We start from the raw sequence: 24,148 nt of genomic DNA, 5'->3' as shown, positions 1-24,148 counted from the left end.
CGGGCGGGGAAGGGAAGGAAGGAGAGCGAGAGAGCGCGGCGGTGACGTTTTTACTTTTGCATATTCAGGAACGCGGAGCCAATAAAAATCAGCGGAAGGGTGGGAGGCGGAGTTTTGCGGCGAGAAAAGAGCGCCGGCGAGGAAGGGGGCGTGTCCTCATTTGCATATCGAAGAGCCATGGGGCGGGGCCGAGGCCAGCTGGACTCAAGGCGCGTGCGCGGAGGAGCCGAGGCAGCGGTGAGACGAGACGGGGCGTCCGCAGCGGAGAGAAGAGGCGGATCGGGAGGATCGGGCGGGGGGCTGGCGGAGGAGCAGCAGCAGCAGCAGCAGCAGCAGCCGGGGAGGGGCGGCCCAGGGCGGCAGCAGCGGAGGAGGAGGACCCGCGCCGGGCTCACCGTGGATGCGGAGCCGGGAAGAGGCGGCGGTGGAGGCGTCGGAGCCCCGCCGCACCCGGGTAAGGCGAAGTGGGCAGGGATGGGGATGCAGGGATGGATGGGATGGGGCGGGGGCTGGGAGGGGAGTCTCCCCTTCTCTCTCCCTCTTCTTTTTCCGCGCACCAACGACGCCCCCCTCCTCCCGCGACGCCTCTTTCCGGGGAACCCCGCCGCCCCCGCCATTCCGCATCCCTCTCCCGCGCCCCCTCCCCTCCAAGAGATCCCTCCCTCCCTCCCTCCGCCTCCCACCCCGCGTCGAATGACAGCTGCGAAGGGCACAGGCCCTCCTCTTGCTGCCCCCCTGGAGAAAAAAAAGCAGCCCTGCTCGGAAATCAAAGCGGACGGAGGGGAGGGATCGCATCTCTCCGCCGCCCCCTCCTCCTCCGGGGTCCGCTCCTTCCGTCGGCAGGCAGCGGCGCCCCCGGCTGAGCAGGGCCGTTCCCCTTCTGCCTCGCCGGCCCCCCGATCGGGCCTCGCGGGATCGTGGTCGGGGAGGGGGTTGGGAGCAGTTGCCCCACCCAGTACCACTGGGCCGGGAGACGGAAGAATGGGGCTCCCCCCTCGCCAATACTTCAGGATCGACGTAACTGGGTGGGTGGGGTTAAGAGGGATTGCGCAGGGCCAGTCGTTTGGGGAGGGGGCCTTCTGGAAACCTTGCAAGCGCCGACCGTCCCCTCCCCGTTGTTACAGAGAGATTCGGAATGCATTTCCCCCGCGGATGCCAAGAAAAGGCCCATGGGGACATTTGGGGGGGGCTCTCCCCCCCTTGAGAAGTGCACAGGTTGGGTAACGGAAGAGGTGGTTTGTTGGGGGGGGGTGTCAAAGTCAATGAACCTTAAGGGGGAGAGTCGTAGGGAGTTGGTTTCCCCTTTGGAAAAAAAAAATGATGTGATGTGTCCTGCAAATAAGTTGGGGAGCATCCATCACCCCCAAATGGCTAGTAGCATCGGGTGGAGCCCCTCAATTTCTCCGTTCTTGGCTGAAGGGAACAGATTGTTTTAATTCTGTATCCATATATATATATATATATATATATATATATACACATACATACATGCCTGGGAGCCTGTTTGCACCCTTGGCAGGCATGTATTTAAAGGAAGAGGTTCTGGGGTCTCCCCCCCCCCCATGACTCCTTCGGGGCCTGTTGATGACTGCAGGTGACTCCTGGTGCGAGAAAGTGAGTCCTGCCTTCCTGCCTGGCAGAATGAACATCTGGGTCTGATCTCCACCCCAACAGCTGTATTCGGAGGAGGCACGTGATTCGGAGTGGGGAGCTCCCTCTGCCCTCCAAGGCTTGACTTTTGAAAGGATCTGCAGTGTAGAGCAGGTGATACCCGGCCCTTGCAGTGGGCAAAGGGTTCTGGGTGCTAATGATGCTTCAGTGTTCCCTGGGCAGAGCACCAATGCAGATCCTGCCCTCTTCCCCTGGGTGCCGGGTGCCCAGGGCTTGGGGGAGATTCTGCCTTGGCTATTTTGAGCCATTCTAGAGCCCCACCCACCCCTGGTTTTATTTTCCAGCTTCTCAACTTGCTCCCCCCCCCCCCAAGATAAGCTTTGAGGTCATCTTGTCCCTAGCCCCTCTGTGCCCGGGACGTGCTTTGTTTAAAATGCTGTGCCTCAGGTTAGATGGCAAGATAAGAGCATGGCCACATCTGAACATGTGCAAAGTGAATTTCTAATGCCCACCGACCCTGGTGCACCTGGGACTTCCGAGTGTCTTACTTCCAGGTGTTCCTTCTTGAGCCTCAGCGTTCCCCGCTCCGCCCCACCGCAGAGACCATCTCTCCTTAAAGGCCAGCTCAGGTTTGGATGTTCATGTCAGAGGTGGAGAGCAGCTGCTGCTGCTGCTGCGAGTCGGTGTAGACAACACTGCTTTGTATGGAACAGGGGCCTGGCTGGGTTTAAGGAATCTTCCAGCCTGCCTCTCATTTTTCTGTAAAATCTTAGCCAGGGGAAAGAGAGACTTGGAGTGGATTTGGAGAGCTCAGTAGCTTCTCGAGCAGAGCCTCGAGAAATGACAAGCACTCGTCAAGAGTGCCTCTGAGCACATTCAGCGCTCTTTTCCTTTCTCCGCTAAACATCTCCTTGGGCTCTGCTTGGAGGACGTTCTTCCTGTGGCACTTCCAACTCAACATGCTGCTTTTTAGAAGAGGAAAAAACTCTCTGAGAATCTGCCTCTCCGTTCCACCCCAACCAGTCATTTCAGACTCTCTGGCTTCGCTCACTTCCAGATGCAGACAGACATTTGTGCTGCATTGTGTGTGTGTGGGGGGGGGTGCTGCTGCTCCCCACATTAGAATATAGGACGAGCCCGCTGGATCAGTTCAAAGGGTCTAGTCCAGGATCCTGTGCTCAGAGTGGCCAAGAGTCCTCTCCCTTCCTGTGGCTTCCAGCAACTGAGATTCAGAAGCATTGGAGACAGAGCAGAGCCACCGAGAGGCCTCTCTTCCTCCTCCATGAATTTGTCCAGTCCTCTTTTAAAGCTACTTAGGCAGGAGGCCACCCCTGCCTCTTGTGGGAGGGAGTTCCACAGTTTAACTCTGTCCTGCATTGAAGGAGGACTCCTTTTAATCCGTCCTGAGTCTTCCAACGTTTCTGCTTTGCTGGCTGTCCACAACTTCTGGCCCTATGAGAGTGTGATTTAAAATCTTTCTGCTTTCTTTGAGCCATGCATCATTTCCTGCTGAGTCCTGCCCCCGATGGCTTTGTTGGGGATAGCTCTAGATTCCAGGAGGTATCTAGTCATAATCCAGCAGATCCCTGCCTTCTTGGGGTTGGAAGGATCTCCCTAAGGTGGTGTTGGTGTGTGTGTGTTTGGGGGTGTTCCAGTGGAGGTCAACATCTGTCCCCAGCCCCCAGGATCCCTCTGCCCCATGGAGAGGGGGAAACGTCACTGCCAGAGCAAGTTGCCTGAATCCTGCCCCACTTGGGCATGCCATGCCTGGGCAGTGCCAAAGGTGGACCACCTTGGGGATGTGACATACCTGGGACCACCGAGTGCCTTTTTCTTGAAATAGGCATAGCCTGCCTGTGGGAGAATGTCCCCATAGACCAGGAGGACGTTCCCTTAAGGCCAGGTGTTTGTGGGGCATTACCATAGGGTGCTGCCTCACCCCATTGTCACCCCATTGATCCACCCAGCTCAACATTGTCTGCAGGAGGAGCGAAGGGGTTCCTTTGCCTCTCCAGAGGTTGATGGCTTCCCAGCCTGGTGTGACCATGGATGTGGCACCCAGGAATTTCTGCAGTGGTCTCCACAGGTACCCCAGCCCTGGTCTGCCCTGGCTGGCAGGGGCCCCCTTGAGTTCCCGGGCAGGGAGATTCTCATCCCGACTCGGACGTGATGTTGGGCATTGAGTCTGCGCCCTGCACTCAGGCGCTCGGTTGCTTCGCTATGGACCTCTTCCCGAACGGAGAGGGAGAAGCATTTTGCACATGCCCAGAGGTACCCCAACAAGCCCTGGCACTGAACATGAAGGGGGCTCCTGAGCTGCATTGGAGCACCCCGAAAAAGGCACTTTCCCTCCTTGCAAAGATGCTCTTACTGTTTGGGGAAGGAAAAGGGAATGAGCAGAACAGACTGCGATTGATCCAGGCAGGGCTTGTCTAAGGGAGGTCCCAGGTGTGGCCTTGGGTTGCGGGGGGAGGCCTTTTATCACCGTGCGAAGCTACTCTTGAGTAGACTGGAGCAGCCCAAGGCCCTATGGCAAGAGCTTCCCAAGACCCTTTTTCCAGAGGGCCAAAAACTGCATAAGAGCCAGGTGTGGCTTTGCTGCTTATGGGGCAGTTCCGAAAGGACCCCCCTGCCTTGGTTGGCAGCTGATGGGTTTTTTTTGGGGGGGCGGGACATCTGAGACTTGCCATTCAGGTTACTCAGAAGCCTGACCTTGTGATGGGTGGATACTGGCTGTGATTTTCCTGTGCTCTGGCAGGGCCAGGCGCCTGGCTCAGCTGTGTGTACATCATCCTGCCAGAGTCGGGGACCCTCCTCTTCCAGGGGGCAGGGGATTGTTTCCCTGCCCCTCCCATGTCTGGAAGCAGAAGGGCAGCTGAGTTCATGGCTTCCCAGACCACGGGGCAGAGGAGGAGCCGTCAGGAAACTGGGAAATAAGCCGCAATTATTGCTGCCCATTAAGGAGGCCCAATTAGCTCCGGAGAGGCGCAGCTGCTGTTTCCTTGCTGCTTTCCTCCGCAGGGGGAGCGGAAGGACTCCTGGGGTCTCCCCTGGTGACGCGAGGGGAGACGGGAGCTAGGATTCCTGGGTTCTCTGCTGAGGGGGGGGGGTGCGGTGTTTGGACAGGCCAAGGCTGCAGCGCAAGGGCGGGGAATTCGGCTCCTGAGATTTGCTGGGTCTGTTTGGAGCAGACACAGTGGGCGGGTGGGGAAGAGGAGTCTGTTCCAGTTTGGCAGACAGTGCATGTGAGTCATTGGGCATCTGTTTTGCAATTATTATTTTTTTGAAGGGGGGGTGGGTGGGGGAATTGTCCTCTCCCTAACCCTGTGGGGCTGGTCAGTCTTGTTCCCATTTTGCAGACGGGGGTGATGAGGACTGTCGTGGCTTCTCCCTTTGGGGGCACGGCCCGTTAAGAGCCTGGTGGATCAGGCCAAACAGAACTGTCCAGCGTCCTGTTCTCAAGGGGGGGGGGGCTCTGCCAGGCGCCCCTTTTGGGAAACCCGCAAGCAGGAATTCAGCACGGAAGCGGCCAGCCTTCCTGTGCTTTCCAGCAACTAATATTCAGAAGTATTGCTTCCTCTGGCTGGGAAGGCAGAGCACAGCCACGGTGGGTAATAAAATCGCCGTCTCCCCTTCCGTGAATTGGTCTCACCCTCTTTTAAAGCCATATAGTTTGTTCAGGGCCATCACTTCCTCTTGTGGCAAGGAGTTCCACAGTTTAACCCTGTGCTGCATGGAGAAGGACATTCTAAACGTCCATTGTGTTGCTTCTCCCTCGGTATTTCCCTTAACCCAACAACCCCAAATGCTGCAACCTTTTTTTCCTGGGGGGGGGGGATCCCTCTGTCTCCCCCATCGCCTTGTTCCATTTGGCCGCTCCTGTCTTCATTTGCAGCCCCCACCCACCCGCTTCCATGCCGGGGGAGGGGAAGCTTCCTGTAATGGGCAGCCTTTTGTGTGCCAGGCTGGGTGGGGATCCCTGCAGATCTTGCACGCCTGGTCAGATGTGGGGCTGAGTCCCCATGTCATCCTCCTGAAAGTGGAGAGGAAGCTAAGGCAGACTGAGACTCTCCCCCACCTTGTCCTAACTGGGGGTCTCGTATGGGAGAGAATCTCCCTGCCATGGGGCCTGCGTGTCTGCCACCCTCTTCCAGCTGACTCAGCTTGGCTCCAGGAGCCCTTCCATGGGTCTGTGATGGCTCTAAGTGGCTCAGAGGTGATGACCCTCCGGGTCTCCATGGGTGGCAGGGAGCCTTGTGCAATTGGGTATAACATGGGTGGGTGGGATGAGAGACCGTTTCTGGGGCAGGCTGGGGTAAGGCGCGGCGCCCCTGGTGAGTTGGGAGGTGCCCAGGTTGCAGGGTGTGTGTGTGTGTGTGTGTGTTGCTGGTCTGTGCCAGCCCAGAGTCACCACCGAGTTGCCTTGATCCAACGGGGTGTGGGGTTCCTCTGATCCACAGTGGCGGAGGGGCTCAGTCGCCAGAGCATGAGACTCTTAATCTCAGAGTCGTGGGTTCAAGCCTCGCATTGGACAAAAGATTCCTGCGTTGCAGTGGGTTGGACTAGATGACCCTCCTGGGTCCCTCCCAGCTCTGCAATTCCAGGATTCTGCCCTTCACTTGTGCTGCTGTGAATGGAAGCTGGAATCTATCCCTGACCTGAGGGAGCTGTGGCCTTTGCCCAAGGCAGTGTCTCTGGTCTGGCTGCCAAAAGGCGAAGGCTGGAAATCCCAGGCGTGGATCTAGAGGGCGGGGGGCCACTGCCCCCACAAGAGGGTGACGATGCTGAGAGGGGAAGCAGCGAGCTCAGAAACAGAACAGCTGCTCTGCTTGCAGAAGGTGTCGGGTTCAGTACCTAGCAGCCTTGCCAGGTACGGCCAGGGATTGCTCCCTTGTCTGAAACTGTTGCTGCAAGTCAGAGTAGGGAATACTGAGCTGCATGGGCCGATTGCCTGGCTCTGTAGAAGGAAACTTCATGCGTTGATCCTTCTCCACCTCGTTACACTCCAAAGAGCGCAAAAGAGAAACAGTTGGCCTCAGAGTTCCTGGATTTTAAGAAGTTTTTTTTTTTTTTGAGGCTGGGTTCTGCCAGGGAACTGAGCAAATATTCTACGTTTCCGAGCACAATTCAAAGTGTTGGTGCTGACCTTTAAAGCCCTAAACGGCCTCGGTCCTGTATACCTGAAGGAGCATCTCCACCCCCATCATTCAGCCCGGACACTGAGATCCAGCGCCGAGGGCCTTCTGGCAGTTCCCTCACTGCAAGAAGCAAAGCTACAGGGAACCAGGCAGAGGGCCTTCTCGGTAGTGGCACCCGCCCTGTGGAACGCCCTCCCATCAGAAGTCAAGGGAATAAACAACTACCTGACATTCAGAAAAAACCTGAAGGCAGCCCTTTTTAGGGAAGTTTTTAAACTGTGATATTTTAAATGTATTTTAATGTTTGGTGGAAGCCGCCCAGAGTGGCTGGGGGGACCCAGCCAGATGGGCGGGGTACAAATAAATTATTATTATTATTATTATTATTATTATTATTATTATTATTATTATTATTATTATTATATTGTGGAAAGGTTCATTTCTTTCAGTAATTCAACTTAAAAGGTGAAACTTATATATGAGATAGACTCATGACATGCAAAGTGAGATATGTCAAGCCTTTATTTGTTATAATTGTGATGATTATGGCGTACAGCTGATGAGAACCCCAAATTAACAATTTCAACTTTGGGGTTCTCATCAGCTGTGCGCAATAATCATCACAATTATAACAAGCAAAGGCTTGACATATCTCGCTTTGCATGTCACGAGTCTATCTCATATATTAAACTCCAGTAGCTAATGAAAACAATTGCTTACATAAATGGACTTTTCCACGATATTCTGATTTTTTCGAGTTTCACCTGTAATAGCTTTGCTTCAGCCCAGGTCCCCTCCCTCCTGGGCTGCAGGGATCATAAAGTCACAGAACCTTAGAGCTGGAAGGGACCCAAGGGTCATCTAGTCCAACCCCATGCAATGCAGGAATCTCAGCTGAAGCATCCATGGCAGGTGGCCATCCAACCTCTGCTTTAAAACCTCCAAGGATGGAGAGTCCACCACCTCTCGTGGGAGTCTGTTCTACAGCTCTTACTGTCAGAAAGTTATTTCCCCTGAATGTTTAGTCGGAATCTCCTTCCTTGTAACTTGAAGCCACTGGTTCGAGTCTTACCCTCCAGAGCAGGAGAAAACAAGCCTGCCCTCTCTTCTTCCATGTGACAGCCCTTAAGATATCTGAAGATGGCTATCCTTATCTCCTCTCAGTCTCTTTTTCTCCAGGCTAAACATACCCACCTCCTTCAACCATTCCTCATCAGGCTTGGTGAGAGATTTCACTTTCTTGGGTTCTATGATCACTGCAGATGGTGACAGCAGTCACGAAATTAGAAGACGCCTGCTTCTTGGGAGAAAAGCAATGACAAACCTAGACAGCATCTTAAAAAGCAAAGACATCACCTTGCCGACAAAGGTCCGTATAGTTAAAGCTATGGTTTTCCCAGTAGTAATGTATGGAAGTGAGAGCTGGACCATAAAGAAGGCTGATCACCGAAGAATGGATGCTTTTGAATTCTGGTGCTGGAGGAGACTCTTGAGAGTCCCATGGACTGCAAGAAGATCAAACCTATCCATTCTCAAAGAAATCAGCCCTGAATGCTCACTAGAAGGACAGATCCTGAAGTTGAGGCTCCAGTACTTTGGCCACCTCATGAGAAGAGAAGACTCCCTGGAAAAGACCCTGATGTTGGGAAAGACGGCGGGCACAAGGAGAAGGGGACGACAGAGGGTGAGATGGTTGGACAGTGTTCTCGAAGCTACTAACATGAGTTTGGCCAAACTGCGGGAGGCAGTGAAGGATAGGTGTGCCTGGCGTGCTCTGGTCCATGGGGTCACGAAGAGTCGGACACGACTGAACGACTGAACAACAACAATTCCTGTGATTGGGACACTAGACTTCTGTTAATGCAGCCTAGAAAAGCACTAGCCTTTCTTTGCTGCAGCTTCACTCTGTTGTGTCAGTGGGAGGGAGGTGGCAACACCCACCGACAGCACTGCAGGGTTGTTGTGTTGCAATGGGGGCAAGGAAGCTGAGCGGGAGCCTGGGCTGGGCTGAAGGGGGAGAGCAGGAGAGGACACAGCTGATCTCCGCGTCTCCAGGAAAACTCTCCAGCGGAGACATGGATAATGGTGGCGCTTCTCTCCCTCTCCACCCCCCACCTCACCCCCCCTGCTTTCTCCTAGAAGGCTGAGTGATGTGCAGAGAGGATGAAAGCCGATAAAAGCTGTTCCGTTAATGGGCTAGGGCGGAGGAGGCAGGCAGGAAGCCAGGAGAGAGGAGCTGGTGTGGTGCAGGTACCAAATGCAGGAAGTGGCCGGCTTGGAAGAGCATCTGCTTCCACGATCATGTTGTTGTTTAGTCGTTCAGTCATGTCCGACTCTTCGTGACCCCCTGGACCAGAGCACGCCAGGCACTCCTGTCTTCCACTGCCTCCCGCAGTTTGGTCAGACTCATGCCAGTCGCTTCGAGAACACTATCCAACCATCTCGTCCTCTGTCGTCCCCTTCTCCTTGTGCCCTCCATCTTTCCCAACATCAGGGTCTTTTCCAGGGAGTCTTCTCTTCTCATGAGGTGGCCAAAGTACTGGAGCCTCAACTTCAGGATCTGCCCTTCCAGTGAGCACTCAGGGCTGATTTCTTTAAGGATGGATATGTTTGATCTTCTTGCAGTCCATGGGACTCTCAAGAGTCTCCTCCAGCACCATAATTCAAAAGCATCAATTCTTCGGCGATCAGCCTTCTTTATGGTCCAGCTCTCACATCCATACATTACTACTGGGAAAACCATAGCTTTAACTATATGGACCTTTGTCGGCAAGGTGATGTCTCTGCTTTTTAAGATGCTGTCTAGGTTTGTCATTGCTTTCCTCCCAAGAAGCAGGCGTCTTTTAATTTCTTGACTGCTGTCACCATCTGCAGTGATCATGGAGCCCAAGAAAGTAAAATCTCTCACTGCCTCCATTTCTTACCCTTCTATTTGCCAGGAGGTGATGGGACCAGTGGCCATGACCTTAGTTTTTTTGATGTTGAGCTTCAGACCATATTTTTCGCTCTCCTCTTTCACCCTCATTAAAACGTTCTTTAATTCCTCCACGATCATAGGAGAATAGAATCGGAAGGGGCCCCCAAGGGTCCTCTAGTCCAACCCCTCTGCAATGCAGGAATCACAACGGAAGAATTCCTGACAGGTGGCCGTCCAACCTCTACTTGAAAGCCTCCCAGGAAGCCACCAGGAAGCTCTTCCTAATGTTTAGTCGGAATCTCCTTTCCTGCAGTTCGAACCCATCGTTTTGGCTCCTCCGCCCTGGAGCCACAGAAAGCGAGCTTTGCTCCAACTTCTTCCCCATGCGGCTCCTTCAAGTATGTCACCTCTCCTTCCTGTACCTGCGAGGATCTGCATGGACCATCCTTCCTGGGGCTCCTGCAGCACCAGATGTCAGGATTTGGCCCCAGGAAAGACTGGCAAAATCTCAAGCATAACAGCAAGCATGCACAGAGTGCCGGGCAGGTGTGGAGGACTCCCTGGTCCTGAATGGGGTAACTGTACCCCTGAAGGACCAGGTGCGCAGCCTGGGAGTCATTTTGGACTCACAACTGTCCATGGAGGCACAGGTCAATTCTGTGTCCAGGGCAGCTGTCTACCAGCTCCATCTGGTACGCAGGCTGAGACCCTACCTGCCCACGGACTGTCTCACCTGAGTGGTGCATGCTGTACTTATCTCTTGCTTGGACTACTGCCATGCGCTCTACATGGGGCTACATTTGAAGGTGACTCGGAAACTACAACTCATCCAGAATGCGACATCTAGACTGGTGACTGGGAGTGGCCTCCAGGACCATATAACACCGGTCCTGAAAGACCTACATTGGCTCCCAATATGTTTCCGAGCACAATTCAAAGTGTTGGTGCTGACCTTTCAAGCCCTAAACGGTCTCGGCCCAGTATACCTGAAGGAGCATCTCCACCCCCATCGTCCAGCCCGGACACTGAGGTCCAGCTCCAAGGGCCTTATGGCGGTTCCCTGCCTGTGAGATGTGAGGTTGCAGGGAACCAGTCAGAGGGCCTTCTCAGTAGTGGCACCCACCCTGTGGAACGCCCTCCCAGCAGGTGTCAAAGAAATAAACAACTACCTGACTTTTAGAAGACATCTGAAGGCAGCCCTGTTTAGGGAAGTTTTTCATGTTTGAATTTTTATTTTATTTTTACTGTTCTGCTGGGAGCTGCCCAGAGTGGCTGGGGTATAAATATTATTACAGGTGGGTAGCCGTGTTGGTCTGCCATAGTCAAAACAAAATAAAAATTTCTTTCCAGTAGCACCTTAGAGACCAACTAAGTTTGTTCTTGGTATGAGCTTTCGTGTGCATGCACGAAAGTATCTGAAGCAGTGTGCATGCACACGAAAGCTCATACCAAGAACAAACTTAGTTGGTCTCTAAGGTGCTACTGGAAAGAAATTATTATTATTATTATTATTATTATTATTATTATTATTATTACTACAGTGGACACTCGCGTTACGGACGTAATCCGTGATGGAGGCATGTCCGCAACCCGCAGCGTTCATATCCTGCATCACCATGTCTCCGCACATGCGTGACACAATCTGGCGCTTCTGCGCATGCGCGAAACACAATTTTTGGGGGTGGTGTGAGGTTTGTGTGTGACCCTCCGCAGAAAGTTCTGAGTCTTGCTGTTGACTCCTGAAGAGGCAAGCTTGAGCCCCCGCACGTATTCCACCTCACTCTAGCTTCTCCACCACCTCTTTGGTTTTGTCCTGGGCTTGAAGGTCCCTGGAGGAGGAGAACCTCCCCCCCCCTTTAGAGGGGGCACATCTGAGGACCCCCCCTCTCCCGGCCCACCCTCTTTGCTTGTCTGGGACTGGCTCCCATCTGCTGAGCCAGCGGCTGGTGGCAGCTGAGGAAACAATCCCGCCATCCCCCCCACCCCACCCCACTCCGCCTTTTGGCCAAATGTTTGCCCAGCCCCAGTACAGCTGGTGTGCTTGGATGGGGGCAAAGAAACCGGGGAGGGGGCTTGTGAGGACACACACACAGCTGTTGGCTCCCCAAACCCATTCAGGGGCAGCTGTCTTGCCCGACAACGGGTTTGCGGGGGGGGGGGCCCTCTGCAGGATGCTCTTTTGTTTCAAACAGGTCTGCTGCAGCTGTTGCAAGGGAAAGTTTGACTTTGCAAAGAGAGAGAGAGAGAGAGAGAGGTGGGGGGCTGCCTTTAAACCAGCCCCCCTCCCCATTCCCTGTAGAATCTGCTTGGGGGGTATCCATTCATTTTCTCTGCTCCTCGGCGCACCCCTTCCCCACCCCCCATCTGCACAAGAGGGGTCAGAGTTACGGGGGGGGGGGAGCTGTACCAGCCCAGTGTCTGTACCCCTTTTGTGTCTCTCCGCAGCCGGCCGTCTGGTGGGGGTTGGGGGGAAAAGATTGGCTTTGTGGCCATTGTGTGGGGCACACGCGCATCACACAAAAGAGCACACTCGCCTCCCCCACTCCCCCCCCGCTTGTCCTCTTCTGTTGTCTTCGTCTGTGCTGGCTATTTGGGTGGGTGGGGGGTGCGTTTAACAGCTGGCCGGGGCCATCTGTGAGATGAGAGGAGCCGTGGGGTGGCACCGGTGGGGAGGGAGGTATCTGCAAGCTGCAGAGAGGCTGCTGCAGCAGGCAAAAGGGGCCTCTGTGAACTTCCCCTGCAGCTCAAGAGGAAGAGTGAGGATCCGTGGTTTCCCTCTGCTGTCGGGGATGGACTGGATGACCCCCCGGGGTCCCTTCCAACTCTGCAGTTCTGTGAACAATCATTTTCTGGGATTCCTGCTAGATGGCGAGACGACCCATCTAGTGTGATGCAGCAGCTAAAAAAGCCAATGCAATTCTGGGCTGCATCAATAGGAGTATAGCATCTAGATCAAGGGAAGTAATAGTACCACTGTATTCCGCTCTGGTCAGACCTCACCTGGAATACTGTGTCCAGTTCTGGGCACCCCAGTTCAAGAAGGATACTGACAAGCTGGAACGTGTCCAGAGGAGGGCAACCAAAATGGTCAAAGGCCTGGAAACGATGCCTTATGAGGAACGGCTTAGGGAGCTGGGTATGTTTAGCCTGGAGAAGAGAAGGTTAAGGGGTGATATGATAGCCATGTTCAAATATATAAAAGGATGTCATATAGAGGAGGGAGAAAGGTTGTTTTCTGCTGCTCCAGAGAAGCAGACACGGGGCAATGGATTCAAACTACAAGAAAGAAGATTCCACCTAAACATTAGGAAGAACCTCCTGACAGTGAGAGCTGTTGGACAGTGGAATTTGCTGCCAAGGAGTGTGGTGGAGTCTCCATCTTTGGAGGTCTTGAAGCGGAGGCTTGACAGCCACCTGTCAGGAATGCTTTGATGGTGTTTCCTGCTTGGCAGGGGGTTGGACTGGATGGCCCTTGTGGTCTCTATGATTCTATGACCCTTGGGGAACCTCCTGACTCCACAATTCAATGACTTGAGAAGGAGCCTTGGCAGTTAGTGGAGTTGGTGATAACGCACGGGTCATGGGTTTGAGCCCCGTGTGGGTGCATTTTCCTTCATTGCAGGGGGTTGGGCTAGATGACCCATGGAGCCCCTTCCAGCTCCCAGGATTCTGTCATTCTAAACGGGAGCTCGCAACCCCGTCGGATTTGGGGTCCCTCCAGGCAGCAGCAATGCTCCGACATCGCGAGCCGGCTGAGACCCGTGAACTTACAGCGCGCAGAGAAAAAAGCAAGTGAGAGAAAGCGGAAAGAGAAAAGTTGCTCTCCCTCCCTCCTTCCTTCTTCACGCAGTGCAAACTGTGGAACTCCCTGCCACAGGAGGCAGAGATAGCCACCAACGTGGGACTAGGCAAATTCATGGAACGATGCTTCTGAATCCCAGTTGCTGGAAACCGCAGGAGGGGAGAGAACTCTTGTGTTCGGATCCTGCGTGTGGGTTTCCCTTTGAGGCCCCTGGAAGAAGAGGTCGCTGGGCCAGAGGTGCCTCCTTGGGCCCGATCCAGCTGTCCTTCTGTCCAAGGCCTCTTGCTCAACTCCTGAGTGATGGCTCTTTTCGGCTTCATGGCCTCTCCCCACCTCCACAGGAAATCCTACCCTCGATCCACCCCAGGGGATGCAGGCTGCGGCTTGGAGCCCTTTGTGGAGAATGTGGGGAAGGAGCTGACCCCTTTCCGGGGGGGGGGGAGTAGCTGGTGGCACCCAGCCCCTTTCGTTGCAAAGATGGCTGCTTTCCCCACTTTGGTGGGGCTCCTATGTGCTTAGCAGCCGTGCTGCAGGCAGAAATTTGCTGCCGGGGCAGCAGAGCCCCCTCCAGGAGGAAAAGGGGCAACCCTTTCCCCCTCTCCCTGCAAAGTTTAATATTTGCAGGTTTAATGCTCAACTGTGGCAGGGGGCTTAAGCACATCAGGAGTTCAGTGCTAGGACTTGGCCTTGTGAGACTGCTCCTGAGCACATGGGAAGTGCCTTTCCGCCAGTGTATTTGAAATTTGTCGGGCACATTTTATGCCCGGCTACCGGCCACTTGCGACCGAGCGAAGGTGCCCAGGTGTCAGGATGTCACCTGACACCTCCACCACCTGGAGGTGCCTGCCTGGGGATTCTACGATCCCAGGCCGTTTTCTCACACCAGCGACGCACCCCGTCGAATTCGGTCCGTGATACTTCATCTGCGCCTTCTGAACGGATTTCAGGAACCCAAAAGTCATATGGAAAAGTTCGGCTTTCGGGCCGAATGGCAACTAGCCATTCCGTTTTGGCGACTGGAAATCCTGATTTAAGAAGCCACTTTGGGACCTGCATTAAATACCTGAGTTTCTAACCGTCTCCCCGCCTCTGTCTGTGCATCTCTGGGTCTTCCAGGGTCCTAGGTCTCCCCCTAGCAGCTCCCGCCTGGGCTGCAAGGACACTCTCTCTCTCTCTCTCTCTCTCTCTCTCTCTCTCTCTCTCTCTCTGTGGTTTTTCCCATTTCCTCTGCCTGCGTTTGAGGCGTCCCAGTTAAATCAGCCAGGACAAGATCCGGGGGGGGGGGGCGCAGCATGCTCAGAGATGGTTATAAAAGCCCCGGCCTCCTCCTCCCTGCCTCCTGATGCTCCTTTGATCTTAGGGAGGTGAAATTTGCTGCAGATTCCCCCCCCACACATTGCCGTGTTTCAGTTCCTGCTCCTCTTTCTTCCCTTGAGCATGTAGGATATTCTTTGTGGGCTTAGAGACGGCGGCCGGGTGGGTGGTTGGGTCCACCCCCACCCACCCCTCACCTCCCATCTGCCCGTGAGACGTGGGACACACGGTACGGGACCCCTGGGGTTATGATCCCTTGCTCTGCTTGGGTCTCCTGCGATTTTGGTGAGCTGCATTCTGGGGGGTCGTGGCAGCAGCCCCCTCCCTGCTGTGATTCCTGCCTCCCTCTCTCCTCTGGGGTCCTCAGGGATGCTGAGCCCGGCCTTTTCCCTCCCTGCCCCCTTTTGCAGGCCCAGGGGGGTCAGCGATGAACAAGCTGCGGCAGAGCCTCAGGCGGAAGAAGCCAGCCTACGTGCCGGAGGCCAGTCGCCCCCACCAGTGGCAAGCTGATGAGGAAGCCGTCCGGAAGGGGCGATGTAGCTTCCCAGTGCGGGTGAGTCTGGCGAGGGGCGCCCGGCGGGGGGGGGGGGCAGCTGGAGGGAGCCCAAGGAAGGGGGTGCCTGTGTTTCAGCTTATTTCGTGAGATCTATACGCCGCTTGTTTCGAAGGCGGCAGCTCAAAAGCCGTTTACAGGAAGAATGAAACGATCTGTACAAATACCTGTATTCGGCAGGTGAAATTGGGCAATGAATGGAAAACGGATTAAAATAAGTATCGGGAAGGCTTTTCCCAAACGGAAATTGTTTTTATGTGTGTGTGTGTGTGTGTGTTTTGCCAAGCGCTGCTAATTGTATGGCAAAGGCTCCCTCCCTGATATCAAGGGGCAGGGAGTTCCACAGGGTTGCGCTGCCACACTCAGGATCAAGTACTGTTAGTTACCCTTTGAATCTGGTCCTGTGGCAGATCAGGAACCAGCGTGGATCTCTGGGCAGCAATGCTTTGACGTGAGTGACAGGGACTTGCCCCCCGTCAGCAATTGTGCTGCAGTATTCTGCACTGCCTGCAGCTTCCAGGTCCGGCGCAAGGGAAGCCCCACAGAGAGGGTTCTGTGGCAGTCCAGTCATGAAGAAACCCGTGCATGAACTTTTGTGCTCAGGCTTTCCTGGTCCTGGAATGGTTTCGGGTCCCTTTGGGGAACTTTCATCGCTTTGTCGGGTCTGGATCCCAGCTCAGCCTGGGATTTCCCGAGAGCAGCTGCCCAGGCTGTCTACCAGACCCAGCGTCTTTCCTATCTGTGAAATGGAAATATCAGTGGCGACCCTGAGTGATGGTCAGGGAGGTCAGTCCAGCCGCCTGGACTCTGCTCTAGGAGCATGTGTATGTGTGTGCTTGGGGAGGAGAATATAAAGAAGTGTGCCTCTGAGCATGTGCAGAGTGCCCATTCCTCCACTGTGAATTGCCAGAGTTTGGTTTTCAAAGCAGGTGGGAGCTCCGTTATGGGCCATTCCATGAAAAATGAGCCTGATAAGAATGCTAGATGAGCGCTGGACTTTGGTGAGGAAGATTCCAAACGTGCAGCCTAACCATTTTTTTAAAAGCTAAAGACAAAAGAAGTTTATTTTATGGACCTTCTTTTCAAAAGTCCACCCACGTCGTCTTCACAGAAGTGTTCAAGTTAAAAGTTTTCTGATGATTGTCCCACCCGTGACAGCATTTTTTCCTTTATTTTGTATGGTTAAACTTAACTTCTTAAACTTAATTCCTGATTGCATAGTTGTAACCAATAAACATTGATTTAAACCGATATGCTGTTTATAATTGATTCACTTCCCAACTCACAGAGTTTTCCCATAAATCAAACTTATCTCAAGCTCCATGTCCTTTTTTTGTCCCACCCGTGACAACACTTTTAACATTTAATAAAATTGTCAAAAATATCCATTAAAAATAATAAAAAATTAGTAAAATGTTCAGTATCTTATTATGAACATAGTTTAAATTTTGGTTGTTAATTTTTATGTATATTTACATTGTTACATATGTGTGAATACCAAAAAACATGGCCAAAGTGTCCCACCCGTGACAATGGAATGGCCCTTATCCAAATATCCATCATGGATGTTATTTGGGGTGTATGTGGGTGGGGGTGTGTGTGTGATGCTCACGCCTGTCTTCTCGGCCTTTGACTAGGGGGGTGGGGGGTGTTTGGAGCAGGAAGCGACAGCCGTGCTTCTTAATTTATTTCATAAATTTTTACGCTGCTTGATTGTTTTGAAAAAAATGGAGCGGTTTGCAAAAATAAAATAAAATAAGATAAAGCGACAGAATTATCAGTAAGAAGGATGAATAACAGTTTAAGACTTTTGAAAAGTTTTAAATACCCTTAGACCAGGGGTGGCCAACTCACAAGAGATTGCGATCCACTCACAGAGTTAAAAACTGGCAGTGATCTACCCCATTTTTTTTGGCGGGGGGGGGGTTTCAGGTCAAAGTTGTTGAGCTTTCTTTTAGGAGGGGAAGCCCTGTTTTGGGGGGGGTCAAGGTCAAAGTTGTTGAGCTTCCTTGAGGGGAGCCAGTGATCTATCACAGATGTCCAGTGATCTACCGATATATTTCGATCTACCTGTTGGAATGCCTGCCTTAGACTAAAAGCAGGTTGAAGCTCTCGTCAACCTTGGCAGGTTGTCTAAACAAAAATGGGTTTAAGCAGGTGCTGAAAGGAATACAGTAAATTATTATTATTATTATTAGTTAGTTAGTTAGTTTGTTTATTAGCACCCCGCTCATCTGACTGGGTTTGCCCCAGCCGCTCTACGCAACTTGTTGTCAAGTGGCAGGGAGTTCCAAAGTGTAGGTTCAACCAGAGGAAAAGATGGATTTCTTGGAGCAGGTTTCACGTGGGCCCTGTAACAGGGCCAGCTCTGCCGATCCGGGGTCGCATGTGGGGGAAGGAGATTTCACGGGTGAACTGTTCCCAGGTTTAAAGGGCTTTATACCCTAATGGCGGCACCTTGACCCCGGTCCTTGTCCTGAGTCCCTCCTTTCTCCCGTAGTACCTGGGTCACGCCGAAGTAGCGGAGTCTCGGGGGATGCACGTTTGCGAAGAGGCCGTGAAGAAGCTGAAAGCGGTGAGTTGCTGGGGGGTCTCGCAGGGGTGGGTGGGTGGGGGTGGGTCTGTGCTGCCTCTGGGGCTCTCCAGGAAACGCATGGGGAGGGGGCAGAGAAGAGACCTGGGATGCGGAATCGTGGAATTGGAAGGGACCCCCAAAGGTCCTCTAGTCCAACCCCCTGCAATGTGGGGAATGGCTCATGCGTGTTTCGTGGCGGGGGGTGGGTGGGTCTGGTCGCTGGCCTGGGAAGCAGGACCTGGACCATTTGTGCCGAAAGGGTCACAGCAGATCTGTGCAGGGGTTGCCAAATGAACTCGTCATCATCAAGCAGATGTTTCAAAAGGGAAATTAAAAAACAAACAAACAGGGAGAATGCTTAAAAATTAGCTCGGTGCATGTTTTTTAATTTTTGCGATTTGAAGGTTTCTATCTAGAACAGTGTTTTTCAACCTTTTTTGGGCAAGGGCACACTTGTTTTATGAAAAAAATCACGAGGCACACCACCATTAGAAAATGTTAAAAAATTTAACTCTGTGCCTATATTGACTATATATAAAGTAATTCTCTTGAATAGGAATCAAATAAACACATTTTTTCCCACGGCACACCAGGCAACATCTCGTGGCACACTAGTGTGCCGCGGAACAGTGGTTGAAAAACACTGATCTAGAAAGCAGAGTTTGCCCTCCTTGTCCTTCTGGACGGAGAGTTGGGCAGGGATGGGGAGACTCCTGTGCCCTCGTTAATTAGAAGATTGAATTTTGCTCTGATTTTACATTTCTATCCTACCTTTCCAGCAACAAACGTTGAGCTCAGAGTGGCTCCCAATGATCATGAAAGCATTGAAGAAACAGCCAACATTGCAATCACTGTGCTATCAAACACAATAACACAATAACCAGGCAGAGGGCCTTCTCGGTAGTGGCACCCGCCCTGTGGAACTCCCTCCCACCAGATGTCAAAGAGAAAACCAACTACCAGACTTTTAGGAGACATCTGAAGGCAGCCCTGTTTAGGGAAGCTTTCAATGTTTAATAGATTATTGTATTTTAACATTCTGTTGGAAGCCGCCCAGAGTGGCTGGGGAAACCCAGTCAGATGGGTGGGGTATAAATAAATAATAATAATTATTATTATTATTATTATTATTATTATTATTATTTATATATATATAAATACAGCAAACAGCAAGCAATTCATTGAAATGATTTTTGCAGTTCAATACAGTCTTAGCCATTTGAAATATCAGAAAGCCTCAAAAACCATTCATCGAAACGATTAACACAGAGCTAAAGAAACCAGAGTGAGTTGAGCAGAGGAGCTTTAACCATTTGCGTTAGTTAAATCTTCCAAAATGTAGAGGCAGTGTCGCGTAGTGGTTAGTGTCGGGCAAGGACCTGGGAGACCAGGGTTCGAATCCCCCACTCGGCCACGAAGCTCACTGGGCGTGGCCTTGGTAGGCCAGTCCCTGCCTCTCAGACTAGCCTACCTCGCAGGGGGGTTGTGGGGATTAGATGAGGACAGGGAAGACCATGTCTGCAGCCTTGAGCTCCTTGGAGAAAAAGGTGGGATGTAAACACAGGTGGTGCTGTGGGTTAAACCACAGAGCCTAGGGCTTGCTGATCAGAAGGTCGGTGGTTCGAAACCCCGTGACAGGGTGAGCTCCTGTTGCTTGGTCCAAGCTCCTGCCCACCTAGCAGTTCGAAAGCACGTCAAAGTGCAAGTAGATAAATAGGTACCGCTCTGGCAGGAAGGTGGAACGGCGTTTCTGTGCGCTGCTCTGGTTCGCCAGAAGCAGCTTTGTCATGCTAGCCACATGACCCGGAAGCTGTCTGCGGACAAACGCCGGCTCCCTCGGCCTATAGAGCGAGATGAGCGCCGCAACCCCAGAGTCGTCCACGACTGGACCTAATGGTCAGGGGTCCCTTTACCTTTACCTTTTAAACACAGTAAATTGAGAAAACCTCACAGGACGAAATCCATAGTATTATTGAAGAAGGGAGAGAGAGGTTGGGGGGTTATGGAGGCAGCGGCAGGAGGGGCCACCCTGTGCAGGTGGAGGTGGGGGCTGCCCTCCTGCCTGAGAGTGATGGTGGTGCAAGGCCTCTGCTGCCCCCTGCAGCTTTTTAAAAGTAATAAGAAAGGAACAAGCATTTTAAAGGTAAAGGGACCCCTGACCATCAGGTCCAGTCGCGGACGACTCTGGGGTTGCGGCGCTCATCTCGCTTTACTGGCCGAGGGAGCCGGGGTACAGCTTCTGGGTCATGTGGCCAGCATGACTAAGCCACTTCTGGCGAACCAGAGCAGCGCACGGAAACGCCGTTTACCTTCCCGCTGGAGCGGTCCCTATTTATCTACTTGCACTTTGACGTGCTTTCGAACTGCTAGGTGGGCAGGAGCAGGGACCAAGCAACGGGAGCTCACCCCCTGGCAGGGATTCGAACTGCCGACCTTCTGATCAGCAAGTCCTAGGCTCTGTGGTTTACACCACAGCGCCATCTGCGTCCCCTGCTGCCCCCTGCAGCTTTTAAAAGTAATAACAAAGCAACAAGCATTTTACTGTATTTTAATTTTAAAGAGTGGATCAATTTTTAAATTGGGAGATGCCTTCTTAGTTAAGATCTAAGCAGAGTCAAGCCAACCGGCTTCTTTTAAACCCAGTACTTTGTGTTTTAAAACCTCCATTCTGTTTCAAACCCTTTCCCTCTCCCTCTCTACCCCCCCCCCATAAATGTACAGTGGTTCCTTGGTTCCCAAACTTAATCCGTTTCGGAAGTCCAGTTCCAAAACCAAAGCGTTCCAAAACCAAGGCGCGCTTTCCCATAGAAAGTACCGCAAAACGGATTAATCCGTGCCAGACTTTTAAAAACAACCCCCTAAACAGCAATTGAACATGAATTTTACTATCTAACGAGACCATTGATCCATAAAATGAAAGCAAGAATCAATGTACTGTACTATAAAACAAATGAGACAGTATTGTAGATGATAAAAATTAAAATTAATTTTCCCCCCCTTACCTGTATTGATTTCCGCAGTCACACAATCAATTAATCAATCAATCAGTAGCTGAACTGGGTTCCACACAGTCACAAAAACGAATTGATCGAAAATCTTCAAAAAGAAAAACGCGAAATAAACAGCAAAGACAGAAGCGCCAAACCGAATCAGTTCTGGAAGTCCATTTGACTTCTGAAATGTCCAAAAACCAAGGCGCAGCTTCTGATTGGTGCAGGTGCCCCAGAAACAATAGCGGACAGCCACATCAGATGTTCGGCTTCTGCAAAACGTTTGAAAACCAGAACACTTACTTCTGGGTTTTCGGAGTTTGAGAACCAAGGCATTTGAGAACCAAGGTACCAATGTATACCCAAAGGGCCTTTTCACACATGCTATGGGGCACAGGCTAGTTTTGCCCTTGAATGTGTGCTCAGCCAGGGGGGAAGGAGCAGTTTGCTGTCCTGGGATCAGCAAGACAGACATGTTTATGTGCATCTAAACCTCAGGTGAGGGACGCGGGTGGCGCTGTGGGTTAAACCACAGAGCCTAGGGCTTGCCGATCAGAAGGTCGGCGGTTCGAATCCCCATGATGGGGTGAGCTCCCGTTGCTCGATCCCTGCTCCTGCCCACCTAGTAGTTCAAAAGCACATCAAAGTAGATAAATAGGTACCACTCCGGCGGGAAGGTAAACGGCGTTTCCGTGCGCTGCTTTGGTTCGCCAGAAGCAGCTTAGTCATGCTGGCCACATGACCCGGAAGCTGTACACCAGTTCCCTCGGCCAATAAAGTGAGATGAGCACCACAACCCCAGAGCCGTCCGTGACTGAACCTAACGGTCAGGGGTCCCTTTACCTTTACACCTCCGGTTGGCATATTGTGCCACGCCCTTTCCCCAACATCTGGTGCCCTCCAGATGTTGCCATCCACTCCTCCCTTTGGCCCATGACCTTCTGCCCCGCTGGCTGAGGCTGTTGGGAATTGTCGTCCAGAACAGCTTTGTGGGTGGGGGGAGATTGTGACCTCTGTTTGCAGCCAGCGGGCAACAACCGGTGCCATCTCCGAAGCCCAGGAGGGCAGAAGCAAAGAAATGCATTCTATCCTCCCTGCACCCAAAAAAGGGAACCAGAGAGCCTGAGGGGCTGTAGCAAGACTGGCGAGGTGGAGTTCTGTTAACTGTCCTGCCCTCCCTCTCGTTGCCCCCCCCCCAATAGAGCGGCCGCAAATCGGTGAAGTCCGTGCTTTGGGTCTCGGCGGATGGCCTGAGAGTTGTGGACGACAAGACCAAGGTACGTAGTTGCTGTGGCTCAGCAGCAGAGCGCCTGCTCTGGATACGGAAGGTTCTGGGTTCGAGTGAGGCTCTTTTCGGCTTCCCGGGGGAGCCCCGGAAGCTGCCTTCCGCTGGCCCGAGGGCTCCTTGCGCTCCAGCATCAAAGCGGTGATGTGGAGGAGCTTTTGCCTTGGCGTGGGGGGGGGGGAGAGAACAACCCCTGGGCATGCGCAGAGAGCGCCTTCCACTCGCATGATGCAAACTCTCCCTTCTGCAATGTCACGGCTGCCCCTTTCCCTTTTCCCTCCCGCCAGGATCTGATCGTGGACCAGACGATAGAGAAGGTCTCCTTCTGCGCCCCGGACCGCAACTTCGACAAGGCCTTCTCCTACATCTGCCGGGACGGAACCACGCGGCGCTGGATCTGCCACTGCTTCCTGGCGCTGAAGGACTCGGTGGGTGGCGCCGGGGGGGGCCATCGGGCAGGCGGGGCGGGCTCACACGCAGCTCTTAACGGTTTCTGATTTTATTGCATTGGTACCCCACCTTTCCCCCCCATGGGGCTCACGGTGTGGTTTGGTTTCGTTCTCGCTTTATTACGCATTTTGTGTTCTCACTTTGCATTTTTAGGTTGTGAAATATAAACTTAATACATGACAACAACAATAATAATCACAGAATCACAGAATTGGAGAGCTGGAAGGGACCCCAAGGGGTCATCTAATGCAGCTCCCTGCAGCAACAGCAATAATAATAATAATAATAATAATAATAATAATAATAATAAAAATGTACATGGTTATCTTCCTTCCTCATTTAACCCTCACAGCAACCCCGTGAGGTAGGTCAGCCCAAGAGGCAGGGACCGGCCCCCAAGGTCAATCCGTGAGCTTCATGGGTGGGTGCGGGGATTCGAACCCAGGTCCCAGTCTGGCACTCTAACCACTGCACCACCGCTGCCACTCCCCCCCCCCGACCGGCACCGCCAGAATCATAGGTGCTGTTCTGGGTGTCCTCCTGCAATGGGCGAAGCCTCAAGAATCACTTCGCTGCCCCTTGGCCACCCCCAAAGTGCCTGCTCGCCCCCCGAGGGCAACCCTAGAGCTGTGCGGATGCCGTGGGATCCCCTTCCCCTGTGAGACCCATCTTGTCATTTGGTGAAAAGGACCAGCTTCTCTTCTCTGAAGAGAGTCGCCATCTCTCTCATCCCAACCCACCTCACAGGGGATTAAATAGGGGGGGGGGCGTTCTTCAGCAAATGTCCCATAAATTTGCCTAGCCCTTTCTCAAAACTGTCTAAGTGAGCGGCTGTTTCTGCGTCTTGTGGCAGGGAGTTTCGCAGGTTATCCACAGCCCAGCATTTGGCGTGGTACGTGGGCACAGGTCGCAGGGGCCCGCCTTCCTCCTCTGCCGGTGCGAGGGCCGCCCCCCGCCGCCTTCCCTCTGGGCTGCTCTGACTGCCTCGTCCGCCTCTTCCCCTCGCAGGGAGAGCGCTTGAGCCACGCCGTGGGATGTGCCTTTGCCGCTTGCCTGGAGCGCAAGCAGAAGCGGGAGAAGGAGTGTGGCGTCACGGCCTCCTTCGACGCCACCCGCACCAGCTTCGCCCGCGAAGGCTCCTTCCGCCTGCCGGGACCCCCTGCCTCCGCCAGCCGACCCTCGGGAGCAAGGCCCCCTCAGGACAGGAAGAAAGGTAAAACCCCGGCCTAAGAGCAGGATCAGGCCAAGAGCAGCCCATCCAGTCCAGCATCTTCTTCTCACACTGGCCAAATACCCCCAAAGAACCGAGGAATCTAGATAGACTGCCTCTGCAGCTGGGGGTTCCATAGGAGCATCAGAAGAGCCTGGCTTGCTGGATCAGGCCCATGTACCATCGAATCCAGCCTCCCGCTCTCACAGTGGCCAACCAGATGCCCATTATGAGAAACCTTGCAAGCAGGATTCGAACACAAGCCCTCTTCCCTTCTTTTGGTTTCCAGCAATTGTCGTTCGG

At 53.1% G+C, this 24,148-nt stretch overlaps 1 protein-coding gene across 2 annotated transcripts in view; it reads left to right on the top strand.

The window, feature by feature from the left end:
* The first annotated feature begins 206 nt into the window (after positions 1–206).
* The window catches only part of NUMBL (NUMB like endocytic adaptor protein), a 32,839-nt gene continuing 8,897 nt past the window's right edge, over positions 207–24,148 (top strand). Inside the window, exons 1-6 of one of the 2 annotated variants that reach the window (XM_033158525.1) lie at positions 207–454; positions 15,193–15,335; positions 17,836–17,910; positions 22,103–22,177; positions 22,473–22,613; positions 23,644–23,848. In XM_033158525.1, coding sequence (XP_033014416.1) covers positions 15,210–15,335; positions 17,836–17,910; positions 22,103–22,177; positions 22,473–22,613; positions 23,644–23,848 — 622 coding nt within the window. In that variant the 5' untranslated portion in view covers positions 207–454; positions 15,193–15,209. The remainder of the gene's footprint in view (positions 455–15,192; positions 15,336–17,835; positions 17,911–22,102; positions 22,178–22,472; positions 22,614–23,643; positions 23,849–24,148) is intronic. The other variant, XM_033158524.1, reaches the window with a different exon arrangement.

This window comes from Lacerta agilis, chromosome 8, assembly GCF_009819535.1.
Source record: "Lacerta agilis isolate rLacAgi1 chromosome 8, rLacAgi1.pri, whole genome shotgun sequence".
Classification (NCBI taxonomy): domain Eukaryota; kingdom Metazoa; phylum Chordata; class Lepidosauria; order Squamata; family Lacertidae; genus Lacerta; species Lacerta agilis.
The sequence above is the reverse complement of the archived record's forward strand: the minus strand, read 5'-3'. Positions and strand labels throughout refer to the sequence as shown.